At 36.2% G+C, this 23,978-nt stretch overlaps 1 protein-coding gene across 2 annotated transcripts in view; it reads right to left on the reverse strand.

Annotated features, from left to right (window-relative positions):
- Window positions 1-23,978, reverse strand: part of LOC131061494 (uncharacterized) — a 60,267-nt gene that overhangs the window by 31,253 nt on the left and 5,036 nt on the right. For both annotated transcript variants that reach the window (XM_057995196.2, XM_057995194.2), the window contains exons 4-5: window positions 3,124-3,180; window positions 2,911-2,992 (exon numbers count right to left, since the gene is read on the reverse strand). In XM_057995196.2, the coding sequence (XP_057851179.1) occupies window positions 2,911-2,992; window positions 3,124-3,180 (139 nt within the window). The remainder of the gene's footprint in view (window positions 1-2,910; window positions 2,993-3,123; window positions 3,181-23,978) is intronic.

Consider the following 23,978-nt stretch of genomic DNA (forward strand, 5'->3'; position numbering starts at 1 on the left):
GTAAGTCTGAAGTCATCGAGATGGACCCCTTACTATTTATAGCCGAGCAGTTGGTCACATGGGGAATTGCAGTGATGACTCCCATTTCAAACAGCCATGTGAGATGTTGAGTATTAATGGAGATATTAATATTTTAATGACCCATATTTTAATTATTGCACACTTACCAAGGCATACATTTAATGATTAATTAAGATGTTATATTATTTAATATCATTAAATGTAATTAAAGGCATTTATGGAGAAAATCGAACCCTTTTGTGGAGAAATATATATATTGCTTTAAAAGAATTCGAATCATTCCTTATTAAGAATTGAAGATTGATGAATTTGTTTGGAGAGGAAGAAGCCAAGGGTTCCAGACTTTCAGCTATTGGAGAACGTGCGAATCTTCAGTGTGCAGCTGCTTTGAAGTAGTGAAATATCTACCGAATTGTGGCATTGAAGAGAGCTTCATTCAGAAGTTCTAATTGTGCAGATTGGGAGTAAAATTCACTGAGTTTCTTATCAGATTTTGGGGTCAATTAACAGCAGTATTGTGAGCAGCATATTTGAAATTATTGGGAACAATTAAAGGCAGTCGTACAGCCCAGAAATCAGACCTTGTTGCTAGAAGGCGCAACCCTAGAGGTGGTGCGATTTTATGTATAAAGGCACAGGAAAATTCTGAAATTTATTGCTAATGGGCGTGAGGGTTAGAACAGATCAAACGCATCATTGGAGAGCATTTTGCCTACAAACAAGGGCATTGGCACACACCCCTATGTTGGCCGTACACCCCAGCAACAGCAACAGCAATCTGTCAATCATCATCATAATTTATCATGGCCAGCCAATATACGGGTATGATGTATTATGAACAGCTATTGAATAATTGAAGGAATACATAGTGCATTTGCAGCTGTTAGTTTATTTGTTAGTTGCAGGCCAGTTATTTGATAATATGTCCATATTCAAGGTGATAGTGGTTTGCAAAACATGTGTTTGTGAAAATGACAGTTGGTTGTAGGTGCACATTTACATGTATAATTTCTTATATATGCATTTGAAATGACCCAAAGAAGTTGCATTTGCCTCTAGTTCTTTGCTTAGACACTGTAGTGTTAATTTGCAAGCATTTGAACATCATTTGAAACCATTTCAAGCAAACAAAATCAGTCTGAAACAAATGACAGCAAATTAGAGGTTTCATGACAAGTGTTTGACGATATTCGTTGAGCATTTAAATCAGAAAATTTCAATCAGATTTAGCAAGGGATACTACAGAATGGCTCCAGAGGCATCAGCTAAATCTGCAATGTTGAATACCTATTGGTTCCTTGCACCTCTTCTCCTACTCTATGAGCCATCTTCACTGATTCACCTACAATACAGCAACACTTTGCAAAAAGGATTTGTTAATGGAACTCTTGCAAGCTCACCTCTAGGACTTGAAACAGCAAACTCTAATACCAAACTGGTGCAACATTATTTCAGGAATCAAATGAACAGTTGTTGAACAGGCACACAAACAGAACTGAAATAAGGAAGAAACAATGAGGCAACAATGCAAACCAAATGAAACCCAACTCATGCTATGCTACCTAATGATAGAGACATACGTGCAGAGACTCTCTGCAACTACAATCAAGCTCTAAGCTCTACCTTAACCCAACAATTCAGCAGCTCAATAAAAACAAACAACAACTTGTTCAAATGACCAAAGCTCCTCATTATATGATGCATGGCAAGTGTGCTACCATATGTAATAGAAATTAGTCACTGAAATAAAATTGCATTTAGAAAGGTAGCTTGACCAGAAAGGTGGTCATCTGCCAATTAACAATCTAGCCATTCCTTAATAAATTCAAACTAACATTCTTTTGACTCCAAAACTCACACTCTATCAGAAGATATGATCATATCATTTAACTGAAGCATTTTGATGAAATCATCAACACCCAAATTTTGACATCAGCTAATCACTGTGAAGTACAAGCATAGGAAACAGGTTGTGTTAGGAATCAACAACAGATTTTGGATGCAAAAGAAATTGCACTAGCAAGATGCATAAGGACAGGCCAAAATATAAACAACAAAATGCATAGGACAACAAAAGCCACCCAACACTACATAGAGCACATGCAAACACATGGCAAACTACCACAACACAAGGCACACGCAAGATTAGCTTGCACACAGAAAGATAAACATCTATTTTTGGGCAATGCAAGATTGCGCTTACCTAAGGATGCTCCTACATTATCACCCCACACTACATATTCATCTTTCTGTCACAGCGCCTTTAGAACACCACACTACAAGAAAAATGTTTCATGTATTCCTAGTTTTTCACTAGCTTGCCTAGATTTTGCACAAAGATCTCTTAGGTTTTATGGTGCCACTATCTCATATCCCCTAAATAGTCACTGCCACTCTTCTGCTTCTTGGACATTGTTCTTGACACAATGCAATAGAATCATGTTGATCAAAAACACAACAGCAAAGCAAGAGTTATTGAGAAACTCTCTAAGCTTTAGTTATTGTTCTTTCAATGATCTGCACGAAAATAATGGCCTTAATACATCTAGTAGCCTCCTAAATATTTTCCAAATTTTATTTGTTTAGTTGGACAATTTTAACAATTTTAATCTACCAGGCTGCCTCATTCATCCCATGCCTATTAGCTTATCATTGTCATTTTCCTAATTGTAATTATTGCACCCTTCATCTGTATCTCGATCATGAATAGATAATTCATAACTATGTCTTCCAATTGTATAACAATTCAATTGGTATGAATCCAACTTTACAATCACTTAGAATATATTAGTTTTGGTATAAAATCGAGATTAAATGTGAAAATAGAAGATATTTTTGGCATAAACCAGAAATTAAAAACAAAAGTCTCACACGAATTGAAAATCAAACCTCTGTGCAAAGGCAAAATTCGGGACACCGACTTTCACCACATCTTCCACTACATGGCATGTATCCAGCACAGCAAACATATCTGCAAACGGCAACAATAATGGTAAAACATTATTATCAAACATCAAACTTACAAAGTATTTAGTATAATGTGTCGTGTATACAGACAAAAAAAATAATCATTATCAAAACTGTGTTTAGAAAGACAATTACCTTGACATGTCATTGTATAACGCTCGCTTCCGTAGTAAATAAGAGGCACAAGGAGCACTACAACAAGATAATACATAACATCATAAATAGATGACAATGGTATAGATTGATGACATCATTTGTTAATAGCAAAACTGCAGTCACGGTAATTCATATCCTTTTAAATAGGCATACTTCTTTCTTATATCAATCATAAAAATATTAATCAATTAAAATCAAATTATTAATATATACTAATACTAATACTAATACATTTATAGTTCATACAGCTCATGTGTATTAAGGCATGCCCTTATCTCCTATGTTTAGAATATGTGTTAAGATCCAAATATCCAATACACAAAAATAATGTTATTATATAAACAGTATGCTCAAGAATACAATATCTTTGAGGTAGGGTTACAGAATGAAATATTTCTTAAAGAAGCTCTCCAAGGGATGTCCAACTACAACCGCCAAACCTGCTATGTTATGCTATTTTAGTTTTTTACCACTCGATACTTGTGATATATATTCCATGATCTAACAAAATAATATGAGCTCCATATGTAACAACATAACTAATAATATTTACGTAGGGTATAGTTGTAGCCAAAAATTAGAAAATTGGTTGATCCATGTTACCTAATCCACAATCTACACATTAGGTCCAAGTTGGCTCCCAAAAATACACCAGTTGGCTACTCCCTAATCCATATATACATCAAATATTATGGGCTTTGGTACACATTCCGCCCACTTTAGCATCATTTGCTGCCAAAACATGAATAGAAACCCTATAATAACAATTCTATAAACTTGTGTAAGCTTCATGTACTGCTTAATCATCCATTCATCCAATTAAGACCTTGATAGGTGATTGTATTTTTATGAATCTGCATTTCCAGTATGCTACTTTGATTTTACACCTGCCCATATTTGAAGCTTTGACAATGTGTATAGTTCTAATTGTTCTTTCTCTAATTCTGTGCATAGACATTTCTGTTTTGGTGGTCCACCCTATGCCTCTTGATTGTCTCTCATGGCGCCATGAATGTTGACACATTGCAGCCTTTGTATATTTAGGTTCTTGTTTTCGCTTTTTCTACTCTCCTTTGTCTTCCTTCAGAAGTGCCCATACTCTCAAATTCTTACTTGTGGTTTTCTTCAAACTCCTTTGTGTTCCCATCTTCATATCCGTATCCTCTTCTTCTATTCATTCTTTGTTCTGTTCCTTTGATACTTTCTAAATTCTTCATTGTCTTCATTATATTATTACTTATCGTCTTCTTACAATCCTTCTTTGCTATCTTCATTTATATATTTTCTATACGTTCTCTTCTTTAGATTTCTCTTTGTGCTCTTCTTAATTCTTCCTTGCTCACTTTTAATCTTGTCTATTTTCTTTATTGTCTTATTCAAATTTCTCCTGATGCTACTTTTAGAATTCTCCTCATGCTCATTCTTAACACGAAGAGTAACAGCCTTTAGTTTCAACTTCTTTTTCACTATCTAGGTGCAAATGAACCTTTTTGTAAATCAATACTAAAAGTTTGAAAAGTGTCTAACAAAGAATATCTAAAACTTCATCTAAGCCATCCATAGGAATGGCATACAAACAACTAATTTTGCGAATAATGATATTTTTGTGTTCAAATCATACTTACCAAGAGAACTATATCGTTACCCTCGGTACTTGTCTCCCATATTAGGAATGTGCCCATCTCAACGACCAACATGGGGATGTCACCAAACATTAAGAGACTTTAGATGAAGTTTCTTTGCTTCTCTATATGTCCCCTAGAAGCATCCCTTGGATTTGACAAAACTTCTTATAGAGGCTTTTCAAATAAATTGTATAGGTTACACTTGGTTTTCCTAAAGTACTGATATATTGTTGACAAAAGCTAAAGGAACCAAAGAAATACAATAATAGACTTGTAACTTTCTATTTTTTGCATGAAAATGTGCAAGTTTTTGGTACAAGAAAAATTTATTATAATTTCCCAAAAAAGTAACAGTATGAAGAGAAACAATGATAAGCCTTAAGATGTGTGTGTGCCATAGAGAAATCACAACTCCACAAAACTTGGCAAACCTAATTTTGACTCAAACTAAGCAAATGAACAAAAGATGGGTAGAACTCAGCAAACTAAAAAATCACTTAAATTCATTAACTAATGAAAAACTTGGTGTAGGCAACTAAATGGGCAAGTTTCTCAGCTATCATATTTTCAAATGAGTTCTTGCCTTGAAGTTTTATCAATTGATTGAAAAATGTATCATCCTTGAGGACCCGCATACCCTGTTTTAAAATTTTAGCACTCCCTTCCCAATCTCTATCTGCCATCTCCATGTGATTATGGTTTAAAATAACTTTTCATATCATGAAGATGATTGTCGAATATCATAATAATTAATCTTTACTTCCATTAATATTTGTTTCAATCATTAAAAATGTTGATTTTTATTTTTATTTTGAAGCATTTTAGTAGTTGACATTCTTATAGGTTGCATGTTCACTGTACAATTTTTTTCTAAATTTAAAAAATATAAATGTTCTCATTGTTTTAATCGCTATGTACATTTTTCCAACATATGTTCTTGTCTCTAGTGCCAATATCATCCCTATCTCCCCATAACTTTGGTTCAAACACTTAATCCTTCTCACCACATACTTGTGGTTCCTTGATACTCATTGCTTGAGCCACCAGCCGCTTAAACCACGTCAATTCTTACAAAGTTGTATTTGGTGCCTAGGGCATCAGATATGTATACTAGTAATTTTCAAGACCTGATACTGATACTCATTGCTTTAGCCACCAGCCACTTAAACCACGTCAATGCTGACAAAGTTGTATTTGATGCCTAGGGTATCAGATATGTATCTAGTAATTTTCAAGACCCCCTAATATAGATGAGGCTAGGTATAGAAAGTATGAAAGTAGGCATATATTTAATTATTTATACATCTAAAGCTATCAAACGTTAGATTGAAAATATTTGTTTATAGATGGGGCTAGGTATAGAAAGTATGAAAGTAGGCATATATTCAATTATTTATACATCTAAAGCTATCAAACATTAGATTGAAAATATTTATTTATATATATTTAAGTATTTATATTTTTAATATTTAAAAAAAAATCTACTTTTGTATATATATATATATATATATATATCACTAAGGACAAAAATAGATATATACATATATATATATATGAACAATTAATTTTCTTTTATTTTTTGACTAATTTTAAATGTAATACAATATACAAAAATGAAAAAAAGTAACTTTAATGTTCTGCTTTTTGCAATATTTTAATGTTTTCTAACTAACCCAAACTGGATACAGCACAAGACAATTTGGCACCATATCTATGCATATCAAAAATGAGCTCTCATATGGATAGGTCTTGATACAGTATCCATGCTGTTTCAAGGAGAATCATATCCATATCTAGTATCCAAAACAAATATGATATAGGAACTGATTTAACTGCAAGTATTAGCTATTGCCCTCAAACAAATGGACAAACAAAAAATGTAAACAAGTGTTCAACTACATACTTGAAAAATAATGTTGTTGATCAGCAAAAGTAATGACCAAAATGCTTGCATTTGGCAAAGAATTGGTTCGCTAAAGATTCACACATGCCAAATGTTTGTGACTTCCTTGAAGAAATGTACAATTTTTGAAACTAAAGGGCAACTTCAAGGTGACCCAAGATAGGATAAAATTTCAATAGGACCAGCACCAAAGTGAGGTAGATGATTGTCTTCTTAAGGTTACAAGCCTATAGGCATAACTCTATTAAAGCAAGAATAATTAGGCCTTGATACCATAGGCCCTACAAGATTCTGGAACTTGAGGGAAAGGTTGCAAGTGCTTATATTGGGAGTGCTGATGTAAAAATGCAACCAACATATGTTATTATTCTTGAGGGTTATAGCAATGTGCGGCCACTTCTACAAGACGAGTAGCAAGATTGATCACAGCTGGGAACATGGGCTTGAGGCTTTAAACAAACTATGGTCGAGGAGAGAATGGCATCTGGTTGCTCGGACCAACATACCTCCCATGGCTACTAATGCGAATTGGATTCCCTTGGCCAGTTAAGGAGAAGGAACCCATAGAGGCAGGAAGGAAGAGGCCGCACTAGGGCAAGCCATTCATGGGCAAATATGAACTTTGGGTAGTGGAGGACCCAAACAGCAAAATCAAACACAGAAGGAAGGTTTTTCAGAAGGGAAGACCTAATGCAGATGCCCAGGAGCAAGGCAATGGTAACCCCATCTAAAACCCTAGATCCCTGCATGCAAAGATTAGAGGAAATCACTTTCTTTGCAAAATGGGTAGGTCGCTAGTCACACAGAGATGAGGTAATCAAATGGTGGGAAGATAGTTGGGACGATGGAGCTAAGGTAAGGGAGTTAGCTAATGGTTTTTTCATTATATTGCAAATCGGCAAATGTGAAGAAAGAAATATTGCAAAATGGTCCTTTGATGATGGAGGATGTTGGTTTTTTTATTTTCATTAAAGAATGGAAACCCAATTACAATCCCTTTGTGCAAAATCTGGGTAAAACGCCAATGTGGGAAAGTGTGAATAATTTACCCATCTAATACTAGAATGAGGCAGTCCTAAGTCTCATTGGAGAAGAGTTAGGAATGTTTGTAGAAATAGACAAGAATACGGAGTCAGAAGAGTCAAGGTTAGCTGCATGGATCTTCAAGATAGTTTATTTGGATGTAGGATGTTGGGAGGAGTTGGAGCTTATCACTCAAACAAGAATCTGGGAACAAAAGATCGTTGTAGAGTATCTGCAGACCAATTGGAGAAATAAGTTGGAGAGTGAATAACCCAACATAGAGGAGGTGGCTCTTCCTCGACAAATCCAAACTAATAGCATTGAACAGGTTACAGTAGAGAGAGTAGAGAACCCGATGGAGTCCCCCATTGATGGAAGAAGATGGGTAAGAAGGGGTTGGAGAAACCATGAAAGAGAAGGTTGGGGATTACTCTAAAGCAAGAGAGGTTGAGGAAACAAAGCAGAAATCCATTTCTGAGGAGGCAAAGGTAAGAAGCCCAAGCCCTTCAATAGCAATGCCATATCAAAGCCTAATCAATCAAGCATTGGAAAAGGCCACTCCAGGCTATAATCATCTCATTCCACAACCTGCAAATGATGGGGAGAAGGCAATATCTCTGAAGCCCTCTAGAAAGTTGAGGAAGGGTAAGAGATAGTGGAGTTGACACAAAGCAATCAGAGAGCCTTTGAAAAAAAGAGACAGCAATCTTCTGCAAGTAACATTAACAAATTAAAGCAGACAAAAAATAGACATTAATGCAGTAGTCATAGAATTAGCTAGGGACCTTTTTGGGATTTCCAATAATCAAAGGGACAGTTTGGAAGAGAATGAATAGGCAGAGAACAAAAATTTTCAGAGCAAGCAAGAGGACTTTGAGAATAAGGAAGAGACTAGCGATATAGGAGAGGGTAAGCAGCAACCATCTCTAGATAAAGAGGAAGGATCACCTACATTGGCCAAAGGACCAAAGAAGATCAAGATAAGTCGAAGGAAATCAGCTAAAGGGTCACTAGATTGTGGCAATGGGAAAACAGTTGGAAGAAAGACAAATCAAGAAAAACGAAGCATAGATGGTAACACAAAAGGCCAAGTCAAATCACGAGGCTATCACGATCATCAGCAATGAAGCTCATATCATGGAATGTTAGGGGCGTAACAAGCAACAGATGGTTAGACACCACCTGGATACGGTAGAGGTAGATATTTTCATGTTTCAAGAAACAAAACTAACTAGTGCAAAGGGAGAGTTGTTCAAAAGACGACTTAAATTATGGCAAGGTGAATGGGTGCAAGTAGATGGAACCTCGGGAGGTCTAGCAATCAATGGTTAAGCTGCAAGGTAAGAAGTTTAACTTCCAATCTCCATTTCATTTTAAAAAACATTTATGGACATCTTGCATCCACAAAAGGGAAACTTGGTTAGAAATATAGCATTTCCTTTTAGTATGGCCAAAATGATTTCCATATTCTTGGAGGAGACTTTAACACAATTTTGCAAAATAGTGACAAAAGGGGAGGTGCGAATAGGAAAATTCAATCAAAAATAGACTTTGAAGAATGGATAGAGAAGAGCCAACTAATGGAGCTTCCAACCAAAAATGGAAACTACACATGGACTAATCGAAGATAAGCTTTCAGTAACATAGCAGAGAAATCAGACAGATTCATTTGGAAAGGAGAAATGCGAGCCTTTCCTTTTGTCCCAGAGTATTGTATACAACCTTGGTCACACTCAAATCACTTTCCCATCAGCTAAATGTTGTGGGGGATAAGAGACCATTGATATGCCCTTTCAAATTTGAAAACATGTGACTGAATCACCCAAATTTCTTAGGACTTATTAAAAGATGGTGGGGGGATTGCCAAATAGATGGTTCAAAGATGTTTCAGATTGCTTCCAAATTAAAATTGATAAAACGGCAAGGAGTGGAATAGGGTATATTTTAAAACCATCTTTGACACCAAAAGAAGATTAGAGGAGGATTGAAAGGATCTAAATGAGGAAGTGCTTTGTCAAGGGATGGATCAAGAGAGGTTGTTGCATGAGAAGCAATTGGTGGAAGAATATGAAAAAATATTAGAAAGAACAAAGATTTTTCGGAGGCAGAAATCCAAAGAATTGTGGCTGAAAGAAGGGATAGGAACTCCACATTTTTCCACAAAATGTCAAATTTCGTAGGAACGTCAATAGAATCTTGAAGATAAAGATCTCCAATGGAATAGTACTAGAGGCCAGAGGCAATTAAAGAAGCTATTGTTAACTTCTGTAGTAATTTGTTAAATAATGGGGAAGGTTCAAACTTGTTGGCTCAATATGAAATATTGCAGAACATTCCAAAATTGGTTTTGGAAGATCATTATAGGATGCTTGCTAGGAGTTTTACTAAAGCTGAGATCAAGGCAGCAGTCAATCAACTTCACCCAGACAAGGCACAAGGGCCGGATGGGTTCCCAACTGCTTTTTTCCAAAAGTGTTGGGAATTATTGGGAAAGAGGTAATGGAAGCCATAGAAGACTCAAAAGCTACCAGGAAGTTTTTGAGAAAGATCAACAACACCTTCATAGTTCTCATACCCAAGAAAGAGCAAGCTGCTCCATTTGATGAGTTTAGACCAATTTCCCTATGCAACACCCTCTATAAAATCATGGCGAAGGCTGTAGCAAACTGTTTGAAAAGTATACTTCCAAACATCATGTCAACAAAACAAACAAGATTTGTTCCAGGCAGATCCATCCTTGATGGGGTAATTATAGCACAAGAAGCGTTGCATTCAATACAAAAAACAAAGTTTTCAGGCATGATGATCAAGTTAGACATCAAAAATGCATATGACAGTGAATTGGAGATTTCTCCTCAAAGTCATTGAGGCTTTTGGTTTTACCAAAAATTGGTTAAGTTGGAATTACAATTTTATTGCCAGCCCAAGATTTTCAGTTCTCATCAATGGTTCACCGAAAGGTTATTTCAAAGCTTCGAGGGGCCTTAGGCAGGGAGATCCACTATCTCCTTTCCTCTTCATCATCATGGCAGATGCCTTGAGCAGGTCACTTAGTAAAGCAGCAGCGAAATTCAGATTAAAAGGCATAAAAGTATCAAGCAATTTACCTCCTATTTCCCATCAACAATTTGCTGATGATACTATGTTTTTTGGGGCAGCTAGAAGACAGGAAGCTTACCAATTCAAGGAGATTTTGCATCTTTACTCAAAAGCATCTGACCAAGACGTTGGGAAAGAAAAATCAGCAATTCATTTCTTTTTCACATTAGAAAGGAAGGACTGAGAAATTATTAAATTGTTGGGCTATAAGGATGGTCAGCTCCCTTGAATGTACTTGGGTTTACCATTGGCAAAAGGCATTAATACTAATAAATTGTGGGATCCTTTGAGGAAAAGTATTTCCAGTCGGATGGCTTCATTGAAAGGTAGGTGGTTGCCTTGGGCAGAAAGGATCAGTATGCTAAAGGCAGTAATTGCAATGATCCCCATTTACTTGATGTCTTCCCTATCACTTTCTGCAGGGACAAATTAGAAAATTAATCAGCCAATACGAAAGTTCTTTTGGCAAGGCAATAAGAACAAGGATAAATTAGCTTTGGTGGCTTGGGACAAAGTATGTAGAGCGAAGTCAGCAGGGGGTGTAGGCATCATAAAGCAGCTTCTACAAAACAAAGCCTTGGGAGCTAAAGCTTGCATGGGGGATGTACAAAGAACTGCATTTGAAATGGGTGAAAATTCTACAACACAAATATATGGAGGCCATTGAACCATCATTCCCCCAAGGTTCAATAATTTGGAATTTCATGAGAGATTGCAGATCTCTGATCTCAGAATATCTCACCTGGGACATTCATGACAGTAGATCAGCTAAGTTTGGGGAAGATTCTTAAGGTGGCTATGCAATCAAAGATAAAATTTTGGATGTGGCAGCAACAAAAGAGACTCTTAAACAGATTTAGGGAAGCCACATGAGGGATTACTTACAGGAAGATTTGGGGAAGCCTTTAGAGTCTCTAGGTCTACCAAGGGACCAACTGGCTTGTTTAGAAAAGTCCTAAAGAATAGGACAGTGGCCATGAGGGAAGGGCAAGACAACATTTTGTGGAACAGCAATAAGTCAGGCCAATACAATGCAGGCATTGCCAAAAGAAGGCACTTTTTGATGGGCTGCTCTCCAAAAGAAGATTCTTACAACTGATAATTTCAAGAAAATGCATTATCACAGCCCCTCTAGATTTCTGTTGTGCAAAAGTAGTGAGGAAACAATAGATCATTTATGTCTAGTTTGCCCCTTTGCTCAAGAATGCTCATCGTGATTGTGTGCGAAATTGGGTTGGATAAGTGCCCTATCAAATGATATTGTGAGTCTATTCAAATCTCAGCTAATACTAAAGAGCTCTGCCATATTTCTAGTCTCTAGATAATTAGTCCTTCAGTTTTGATTTGGGAAATATGGAAAGAAAGGAATAGAATATTTCAAAGAAACAGAGATGGAGGTTAATTTGCTTTTAAACAAGGTGGAAGTGGTGGTGGTGGAAGTGGCCAACAGCAGACTAATGGAGCACAATGGTCGGCCCTCTTCTTTTATGGAGTGGGATGCCTTTACGAGAAATATATGGTTTGGTTTGAAGGTTCCTCAAGCTCAAGAGCCTAGAGGAGTTGAGTCGCAGAAGTTAAAATCACAAGCAGTTTGGAAGCCGCCTCAGTTTGGGTGGTATAAGTTAAATTTCAATAGGGTTTGTAGAAGCAATCCAAAGGTGTCTGGAGCAGGTTGCATTATCAAAAATTGGGAAAGTAATACTTTGTGCCGAATCGCAGGACCTTTAGTGATACGGACGAATAATGAGGCAGAGTTCTAGACGCTAATTCAAGGGTTGAGGAAGTGCAGAGAACTCCACTTTGACAAGGTAGAAGTGGAAGGGGATTCTACCTTAGTCATCAATGTTTTAAGGAAAGGTCAAACTCCCAGCTAGAAACTACAGTGGTTGTTGGAAGGAGCTTTCAAATGGCAACTGCCAACCATATCTTTGGAGAGGCTAATGGGAGGCTGATTGCCTTGCCAATTTAGCTACAAAAGGGACAAAATTATGTGAAATAAATTTAGATGGAGGCCCCTTGATTTGACCTTGACAGGGACAGGAGCATATCTTTTTTTAACTCTCTTGTATCCAGCCGGCGAGTGGTGGTAAGGGAGTTGGTTCGACATTGTATATCTATGTGTTCTGTGCAAGGTTTCATTTCAGAATCCAGAGCTTGTTTAATCTGTACGGGAAGAGTGTAGCATTGAGGAAGCAGATAGGGAGATAGTTGTTTTGGCCGGTAGCAGATGGATTGCTGCTCTTCATCTGCAGTCAAAGACAGAAATGCCTAAGTTGGAAATATCAGTAAAGACAGCAAGAAAGTTGTTGTAGTAGGTTCTCAAAGTCAATACCCATGATGTTTTGATATGAGGTAGGTTGTGTTCTTTGGTGCTCACCCCTGCGTGCCTTTTGAGTGCCCAATGGTTTGGGGCAAGGATGAGAACAAGAGAGTGGATTCAACTACCCATGGACAATTGTAATTCCCTTTGAAATCAATAAATCATTCTTACACATCAAATAAATATCTTGTTTCATAACATATTCACAATAAATAGATTAGAGTTCATAAATTATTAATATAATAACTGTTTACTATTAATATAAGTATTATTATTATAAATTTCAAATTTGCAACTCTAGTATTTCCATTTCCTTTATATTCAGTAAAGTTATGCAAATTTCCAAACATATAAGGATCAGATTCAATCCAAAAGCATAAAATGCATCCCTTAGAGCTTCTAGTGCATGTAAATGTAATGTTCCAATTTTACAGATCTCTTGCACTGCAATTGACTTTGACTTTCTCGATGGGTGTCTGTTTGATCAGATGTGTTATTTGATGTTTCCAGTGAGCTCGGGTGATCTGGAGGACTCAAATGCATCTTTAAGATGTTATTTTCGGCTTTTGGTTTGGTCTCCAAGATTCTTGGAGAGGCCATCTATTTTTAGTAAGCCATCCCGTTGACTCTGATTGTCATTATTCTTCGTCAGGATCGCTCCAGTGCGATCAGATTTTGATTCCGATGTGTTCCGACAATTTTCACTAGTTTGGAGCATTAATGGTTTATTTTAATTATTTTTACTAAGGATGCTTAAATTATATTTAAATATTTTACAAGCACCTTAGTGTCATAGCTCATCGGAACCACAGCGAAAAGCTTTAAATCGTGGGCGCATTTAACAAGGACCTTATGTGTCAAATTTTCATTATTTTAATGAAAAGATCATTTATGGAGTTTAATGGGAGTTTAAAAAAAATAAAGTGTTTTTAAAATGGAGCTTTCCAAAAGTTGACTGGAAAAAGTATGAAAATGCATTTGAGGAACTCATTTGATGTGTTGAAGATTATGACATTTTGTCTTTGGAGAAAACCCTTGGGGTTTTGAGGATTGATTGTTTGTTTCAGCCTTCTGGAGGACGGAAACCCTACTGAAGAAGATTGACTTCGGTAGTGAGAGATGCACCCTGCTTGATGTCATGAGATTCGTGCAGAGTCTCAACTCGAGCGAAATTGATTGCAGGTTTTCAGGTCGAAGTTTGGTATTTTGTTCAAGTTTTGAAAGGTTTGAAAAAGATTTAGTTTGTGAAAGTTTATTGAGCTGTTTGTATGTGTGCTTTTTATCCTTTGTTGGACGCTGATTTAAAGGAGGAAAAAATAAATATTATTCCTAGCTTGAAATGAACTGAAATTTGTGAATAAGACAAACTGGGTTTGTCTTAGCACAGCTATTCAAGGAGTGTCGATATTTCTCTTTGGAAGCAAATAGAATGTTTTGGCGCTAAAAACAAATCAGAGAACAGACAAAAAAACAGAAGTATGTATCGGGAGGTGCTTGAGCTTGCTATAGGCCGTCTCTTCTTTTCAGTGATTTTGAATGAAAGCTTGAATCAGAAGCAAAAAGGAGCCTTTGGAATATTTAATCGCTGCCTATAAAGTCCAAATTACAGAGAAAGACAAAAAATATAAAGGGCACAAGGAAACAAAGATCTTCAAATTAACGCAGGGGAAAGCCGATGGAAGATAAGACCAAAAAGGGCCAGCACAGCATGAGAAAAGGCAAGTGAATAGGACAAAGAGGAATAAGACAAAGAATTCAGCAGAGATCACGGAAGCTGCAGCTTTATGAAATAAATAGAAATTTGGCCTCTTTCTTTGTGACGTGGGTCTATTGAGGAGGGGAACACAAATTGCAAGGAAATAGGAATCACAATTGAACATATATGGAAGCGTTGATTTATGCTACAGAAAGTAAAGGTCAGAGTTCAGACATTTGAATCTTTCTCTATTATTTTCAGTTGTATTTGCATCAGAAATTTCTGAGCACTAGTTTGGTATAAAGTTGGGTAAAGTTGGGACGTTTGCTCCTCTTAAGGTGAATAAATAATTACAGACCTTGTCTCTGTACTTACTTTATGAATTAATAATTCATTCAGAAGCTGATAATGAAATCTGTGATGTGTTGTTAATGATTAATATTTGTATTTCATGAATTGGAAGATTCTGTTGTAAGTTTCGATATAGTCTTGACTGCTGCAAGGATAGTTCTCTGTTCATGCATTACTTTGCAACTCTGATCTGCTATAAACAAAGCAAAAGATACAAAATAGAAAAATCGATAATTCATAACAAAAACCTCAGTAAGAACTCAGACTAATCTCTTCATTTGAGAATGTATGCAAAATATCTAACGTAATGCCCGATCAGTAAGTCTTTGGAAAGAATGAAAAAAAAAAAAAACTGGTTGCAAATCAGGGGTTGTTTCTACAGTAAACCATTCCATACAAGTCAAAACACGAGCAAACAAAACAAAAACTGCCCTTCCTTCCATTGAGTGCCCTAATGACTATAAAACTGTTGAAATTGTATGCACTAACACCTTACTCCCCTTGTTTGGATTGTAGTATCCACCTAGATGCCAACATGCTTGAGCTGTCTAGTTTATATTCAAAAATGATTTCCCTCCAAAACCCTAATGCTCATCATAGTGAATTTTCCCCTAATAAATACTTGGCCTAGAGCACTCTATTCATACACCTTTGACACTCTCTACTCTCTCTCATTCCCTCTTCTCTTACACATGCTCCTATATTCCTCCAAGATTACATTCTAAGGTTTAAGATCTTCATTGCAAAACCTCCATTGTTGCAAATCAACCATCCAAGAAGCTGCATTAACAATCCCCTTGGGACAACTTGTAATCTTCCATCACCATATTCTCTCCTCCATGGCATGACACAAACCACCATTGTTGTACTTGCATACATCTCACTCACTACTACACCATAGGAAACATACATCCAAAAAATTTCAATACTTGTAGGCTGAAACATGCCAAACTAGAGGCCTGACTGAGGTAGGCTCCCTAACACATAACCCCATTTTTCCCCCTTCAAACTTTGACAAGTGATATCTCAACACTAACATCACCCTTCTAGAATCTGCACACATCACAATTGAAGGGAAAATTAGGTGAGCAGCTCCAGCACATTTCAAGGTCACTTGTGCCCCTCATCATGAGTGCACCTATCGAGTCAACCACATCTATCACACTTCCAAATTTCTCTATACAATGCCAAAACACTTCTTAATTGTTTCCCTGGCCTTCTATCACCTTCTAATCAGCTCCAATCTTCAAAACAGACATATTTTCTTCCCATTATTCTTCTTCATTTTCTAGATATTGTTCCATTTTGATTTCCAGCTCTTCGTATTTTTATTATAATTAGCTTAGAATCTCAATATTCTTTAATTTCTATCATATTGAAAAGACAACCAGATTTGTTTTAGTAAAATACATTAAAACTAGAGTAAAATCACGCTTAGTTTAGCACTAGGGTGCAATTTATTTTCATGTCAAATGCACATCATGATGACTCGAAGGGCATTTTTTCTAAAGATGTTTTTGATTGAGCAAGGATTTCAAAAGGGCCCATACCCTTGTACAAAGAAAAAGATAAAGAAAAAAGCCCAGCAAGACACCAAAAGATGACCAAGAGGAGCAACTATGACACTACAACAGACAAGTCATTACAAAACCTACCAAAAAAACCAACCCAAAGCCAAGGTGGCTTTGAAAGGTTGTTCCAAAGACTTTTGCTTTGCCACAGTACAAGGATTCTTCTCCACTAAACTTCTTTTCTTGTAAAAGGAACATTCATAAGACTACAAGCAGATCCTTCATCCAACCCTAACACTTTAAAAATGTATCCATCGTTGTACAAACAATAGAAGATTTGCCCCTATTATCTTTCTTCTATGCCTCCTCAAATGTAGTAAACTTCTCAATAGTAGTGGGCATTTGTTCCTTTTTCCTCCAAACGAAATGGTCTTTCTTGTTGCTCAAGCAGGTAGCATTAGCATGGCCCACTTTACCACAAGAATGACAAATAACATGAGAGCCTTCAAATTCAACCTACTCCACCCAATTGCCAAATTTTGAAGATAAGGTAATGCAGCTCAAGAAAATGACTATAATGCAGCTTGTTTTGATGAAGTATCTTGGATTCTCAACGCAAAGAAGCTAAATAAATTTTCTAACCACTATTACAATGCCAATAACTTCTATTTATATCTAAATGACAAGGCTCGTCTCACTTGGATGATTGGCACTTGTCAAATAGATTTACATTTAGTCACAAAAAAGTTAAAACTTTTTAAAGTTTAACCTCAATCCCAACTCTTAAAAGGCGAGGAGTTGCGCAAAGGATGTAAATGTGCCAAGAAATATAGTCTTCACAAATATTCATCAACACCCAAAATCAATCAAAATACACCAATAAAGGAAGGAAAATGCCATGAAGACAATTTTAGATATCATTCCTTCATGGTCAACTTGAAGTCCTCTCTTGAGTTGGGAAGCGCCTCTATCAACATGAGGGAGGTGTGTGTTGAAGCAGCCTCTCCATCAACAAGACCGAGTGCCTTGTGAAACATATCTCCCTATCCAATTCCATAAACTATTTAATATTACCTATTTCTTTCAAGTTGTAGAGAGAGATTCTCTTGAATTTTTTGAACTTTGATGCTAGCCAAGACTTTGTTTTCTTTGTGTTGATAACAGAAAATAGCAAGACACTTGAACCTATACCAACTTATCCATGATACCTCTTGATGCTGAATCAAACTTGACTTGATAACAGCATTGCTTCTTCTCAATGATTCCCTTAAGCTTCACTCTAATGCGTTCCACCACAAACTGCTTTTGAATGAACCTCTAATCCATAGACTTGTGAAAATACTCGAAACCTCCTGCCATTGTATAGGAGTACGCCCTAATGACCCTTTCCTATTATTGATCATGTGATTTTTCTAATTCTAGCAATGCATGATCACTTCACCTTTGCAATATTTGTCTTCCTAATTGATAGTACATAACGCTCATATAACATCAATGCATGTCAACATCATACTTTGCTTCATCTTTTACTACAATGCCTGATTGACTACTCAATTGTTTCAGTCATCAAATATAGCAGTCAATTCTTAATTGCTAACAATAGTATAGCCAAATATCAAAAATATTAAAAAAATGGAAAGAGTATGTATACTATAATCAATAACTTTTTGTATAATCCTCTATTTATTCAACAAACTCTTCATCCCCGGGCCAATTTGCTTCAAGGGTCATCTTCAATTTATTCATGTTAGTAGCATATCTAGCATCCAAGGCAACCCTAACTTTCCTAATGAAGTTATCTATTTTGATATCAAGGGCTAGGGCCTTGTCAATCTAACAACTAAATAAAATGAGACTCACCTTTGCTTCTTACAAAGGTTTAACAAAAACACACACCAAACCATCAAAATCACCCTTCAAAGTCCATTACACCCCTTTCTCTCCATTGGGCTCCACTATGGCAACGATGCATGAAGCAACCAGAGACTAGAGATCCTCCATCTTATCCTTTTATATGGTTTTTATTTTATTTACAAATGCAAAGACATCATATAATGATTTTGACACCTTATATGTGTTTGTACTTTTATTCAAGCTTCTAGGTGTATAATTGACATTTTTATCAAGTCTTTATCATAACCAACCACTCTAGGAAGCCATTTCATATTAATACCTACCGATCTTGGGCTCAAATTATGAGCTTTGCCTATGGCTTTCTGAATATCAGCATGACATTCCCATAGCTCATATGCCATCCTAGCTTTAAATATGCCCTTGATTAGCTCCTCAATGTCCTGCCTTGCCCTCGTTGTCCAAATCTTTTTCTCAACCTGCAAGGCCCTTAATTGATCCAACACTCATCTCCTCCTAAGAAATATTTACCATCCTAGGATGTGCTAGAAAGGAGCATAATAGTTCCCAATTTTAATGATTGGAATTAAATCAAGTATCCCTCTAACTTGGTTCTTTCTTCTCCAAGTTCCTTGGTTAGCTTAATAACATCATATAGAAATTGATCACAATAAATTTATAGCTTTTTAGAAGTGGCCTCAAATTGCATAGTGTGCACCACTAGTGAGGCTGCTCCTAGTGCTAGAGTATCTACCACTCTTTTGACAATTAGTTGCCCAATTAACCCTTGTGCATCATCATACACCTATGGCTTGTCATGCTTTGGGGCAATTGCACACATTGCTAATCTCCTAAGTGTGGCTATTTTCTAACCCCTAGTACAATTTTCTTGCTTGTTCAATACTATAAATTAAATTGCATACCTCACTACTTCTCAAAGTTTCAAAAGCAACTACTAAGCCAAAATCCCACTCTGGAAGCAACAAGCAACCACTTTGTCTTCCTAGTCTCTTGGCCTACTCAACAATCATATTATCAATATTAACTTCAAAAATCAAGGCACTATCTACAATATCAAGATCGTTTCCCATCATCTTCACATACTCCCTTCTAGCTACCAAATCTCTATTTGTATGCTTGTTTAATTTGAATACAAAAAATTTAAATTCTTTTAGTTTAACAAAATTATCATTAGAGATGAAGCTTTCACATGGCTTATTTCTTACATCATTTATTAAGTCATCACCATCAAAATCACCCAACAAAGTAATAGCTCTAGGAGCAATGACCTCAATTCACCTGATGCTCAAGGGACATGACAATGTCCATGATACAATCACCAATGAATACAAACTCATCATATCCCTCAATATCATCATAAGAAACAAGGGGTTGTGAAGGGATCAAATTTCAATGTTGGCCCATAGCAAGCATAGTTTGTAGTTTTGTTAAGGAAATTCCCATCATGGAGGCTTTGTCCTTTGACTACTCTAGTTAATAAGAGCCAACCTCATGTTGTGCTACTACCTCACCCAATGGTGCCATCAAAGAGTCATGAACCATAATGCTTTGAGCAATAATCTCAACTACCTTTATTTTGGGTAGCATCAATCCAAGGGTAACAACATGCTCAAACATGACCCTCATTCTTTACATTGGATCTTGATTTCACAATATGCCCCCCTATAATTCAAATATTCAATTTTCCTCTTTGTTTTACCATCATTATTCTTTTCCATTTGTCTCTTCTTAAATCCTTCTCAATTCTATCTCTGCAAATCCTGATGGGGTCCTCTCCTTTGAGATACTAATGCTCATATCTAGCCCTTCCAACATGTTTCCTTAACAAATGAATAAATCCGTTAGGATCACAAGGTCCAGCCTTATTCAATTCCATGTTATAATTGTAAAAAATATCTCCAAGCCTATCATATCCTTCCTTAAAATAACAAAACCAAAAACTCTGCCCAAAGTGGCAATATGCCTTTTCTCTTTTAGATCCTAAAATGTTCATATATAGCATTATCCATTTGTTGTATATCTTCTAAGAAAGCTATCTTTGGCAGTACCCAAATTGGTAATTTGTGTGGCATAATGGTAGCTCCAAGAGTCCTAATGACAATTTATTTTTCATTAAGGAAGCAATCCACCCAATTGTGGTCTTTTGTTGGGTTTTGCTTGAGGTTGAGAGGTTTAAAAACTCTTAGAAATTCTTTTAGTAACCTAAGCCTAAAAACTTTAATCTCCTCAAAATTGGGATAAAAAAATAATCTCCAAATACACAATACTAGGCATTAGGCTTATGCTTGTTAAAATAGGCAATCCACAATTGGATAGGCTTCACCAATCCTTTCAAGAATTCTTTCGACACTACCTCCACTCATATCTTTTTATCCCACTCACTAGATAACACATGAAAATATATGTGGCACACTAATGAATACTACCTAAAAGACTTGCGTTCTCTTTCCTTCTTCACATTCTCTAGTCCTTCCTCCAAATGCTTTGCAAGGAAGCTTACATAGTCATAGATTGTGTTTAGTTGTGCATGTTGGATGTGGGAATCCTCCTTTTTGAATCATTTGTTTTACATCAACTCCTATGACCTAGCAAATGCCCTAATACATGTCCTTGAAGTAATCTTCAAATGTCTCCATGTTCTATGTTTAGGGGCTCAATCTCATAATCAAATATCGGCTCCAATTTGTTGTCCTCTTCTTTCACTTTATAATATTGAAACCACTTTACCCTATAGCTTATCCTATGTTCTACTCTATGGGAAATGCTTTCATGTCCAATAAAACCTTTGCATTGGCCTCCAAATGGAACACTAATTGGAATAACTCTTTGTTCACACTACCCTTCTTGTTAAATTTTAAAGCTTTCCATTACACATTGGATCAACTCAATCAAGTCTTGAGAGGATCTGTGCTAGGATGACATCTTCGTGGTTCTAAACTAAGGATGACTAGGATTTCAAAAGACTTTGAACTCAACCACAAAGCATGACACAAATGACATGTGGTATGATATAAGCAACAATCACATCAACTAGCAACCCAATCTTGATGGGATAGCAATTTCCAAATTGATACAAAAAAAATATAGAAATACAAAAATTAAGTCGCCTAGTAGAAAATGCTTGAACTAGAGCTTAAGAATTGTAGTTGTAAATATAGGACATCCTCAAGATTTCAAACTAACACTTGGCAAAGTCACTTTATCTTGTATAACAAATTCCAATTAGGTTGAATGCAATAACAAGCTAGGGCATGGTAGACACTTAATAGCAAGAGTGTAGATATGTTTGCATTGTGTTTCAACATAAATGGGATGCCTTGGCTAAATGGAAGATTAATTAATGGCCTCACTCATGTGCATGGTCAAACAATAGGACAACTCAAACATTGATTAAAGCTTTTAATGACATCGTGAATTCCAATTGTTAATAAATAAGAACCCATAGAGTAACAATAATGTGCTCGAGCATTAAGTCAAACTTCAACTAAGACTCAAACTTACCGCAAAGACCATTTCCAGCACAATGAATGGGAACTAGCCATTTAGAAATGCACTTAGTAAGAAAACAAGCATGTGTTATAAAAAAGGCAAGCTTGATGTGGCAAGGCCCAAATGAGAAGCACAAGCTTATAACTGAAGTTTGATATCAACAAACATGGCAGCATATCAAGTCAATGAATGCCAAGTGGAGGTAGCTCGGGCTAATTGCACTAATGCACTATGTGCTTGTTAGAAAATGACATTTGACTCGACACATCGAAGAGCATTTAGCACAAGGCTTATGGGGAAGCCACATGGAAGTAAAAGGTTGGCAAACATTTTCAAAATATAACCACAACTTGGCATTGTAGGACCTATGAGGAAAAATATAAGCAAATTGAAATGCGCACATCTTTTGTTATGACAACACAAGATAAGCAACACATGGCATTATGCAATTTGATACGTGACAATGACTCAACAAGTAGAGGCGTGCTATTGTAAGCAATTTTTAGAAAGGTGGATTTCTTTCGACAATGAGCTAAGTCAAACTATAACCAATGGCAATGACTCAACACATAAGGAAAAACACTGTGCAATCCAGTTTTAACATGTATTTATCACCACTTGAAAACTTTTGCTCACCACTACCTTCCATTTTACACATGACTACAAAATACACAAGTTTAATATAATGTGATATTGTTGATGAATAACAAAGGGCTTCTAGATTGTTAGCATCAATACAAAGGGCTTCCAGATTGTTTGTGTCAATGCGTTGGGTTTGATATATCAAGTCAAAATGTCTTTGCAGTGTTTGCACATTGAGCACAAAGGTGAACAAAGCCACAAACTGAAGAGCTTGACATGCCAAGATATGGCAATATATGTAAATCATCCACTAGGTAGGGCATATGGTACAACCCCAAAGAACCAAAGGCTATCTTATCAAGATACAAGGTTTATATAGAGAGAATTTAGCCTTTGATTTTAAGAAGCATACTCAAACACAAACAAGAGATTCTGAATGCACATGATAATAACACTATAATTCAGATTGTAGGCAAGGAGGCCAAAAAAATCAACTCAATAGGCAGCTTTCCAACAGTAACTGTGCCCAATCTTAATCAAGAGAAAACAATACTAGGCAAGCTGCAACAAGAAATGTTCAGAGATGTAATGTTCCCTACTCTACGTGGGAATCGCGCATAGTGAAGTTGATCTTGAATGGTGTGGATGGATGGGACAAATCAGCCTTTGGTGGTGTTTGCAGGTGGAAGGTTTACAAGAACAAGTAAATAAGCAAACTGTATGGTCTGGTTTTTTGTATGGGTTATAATATGTTTGATATTTGGCCATACTGTATGTAAAGGATATAGGGCCTGAAAATGTTTAACATCTGCCCATATTTTCTGTTAGTATAGTTGTTAAAAAGTAATGGATATATAGCTATATAGTGATATGTAATATGTTAAGGACTTATCAGTAGATAGCTTATAATATGTAATGAACCTATTTTCAGGTGAGAGTCCTGATAGATCACTCCCTACATCGAAAGAAAGGATAATCATTCAACGTTCAATGATCACAAAATATAATTTTTGTAAACAGTTGATGCAGTTAACGTCTGCATAACATTTGAAAGTAGATAATCAAAAAAATAGTGAATACATAGTAGGTTCTACAAAAGGCAAGCATCTACCACCATCCAATATTGAATTAGTTTCATTACACCTGGGATCAACAAATGGATTGTCAGACTACATTTCTAGTGCTAAATTTGATTTAACTATGGGCATCCAGCACAGTCATGGAATGTGCAAAAATTGTTGTAAAGTATGGAGAGGCAATAAAGAAAAAGGTGCATGAAATAAAACTTGTAAACATTTTGTAGGTCATCACTGTAGCATAACGACAATGTTTTAGTTGATTCCAGGAGCATCTGAGAAAGTGC

Source organism: Cryptomeria japonica, chromosome 8, assembly GCF_030272615.1.
Source record: "Cryptomeria japonica chromosome 8, Sugi_1.0, whole genome shotgun sequence".
NCBI classification, from domain to species: domain Eukaryota; kingdom Viridiplantae; phylum Streptophyta; class Pinopsida; order Cupressales; family Cupressaceae; genus Cryptomeria; species Cryptomeria japonica.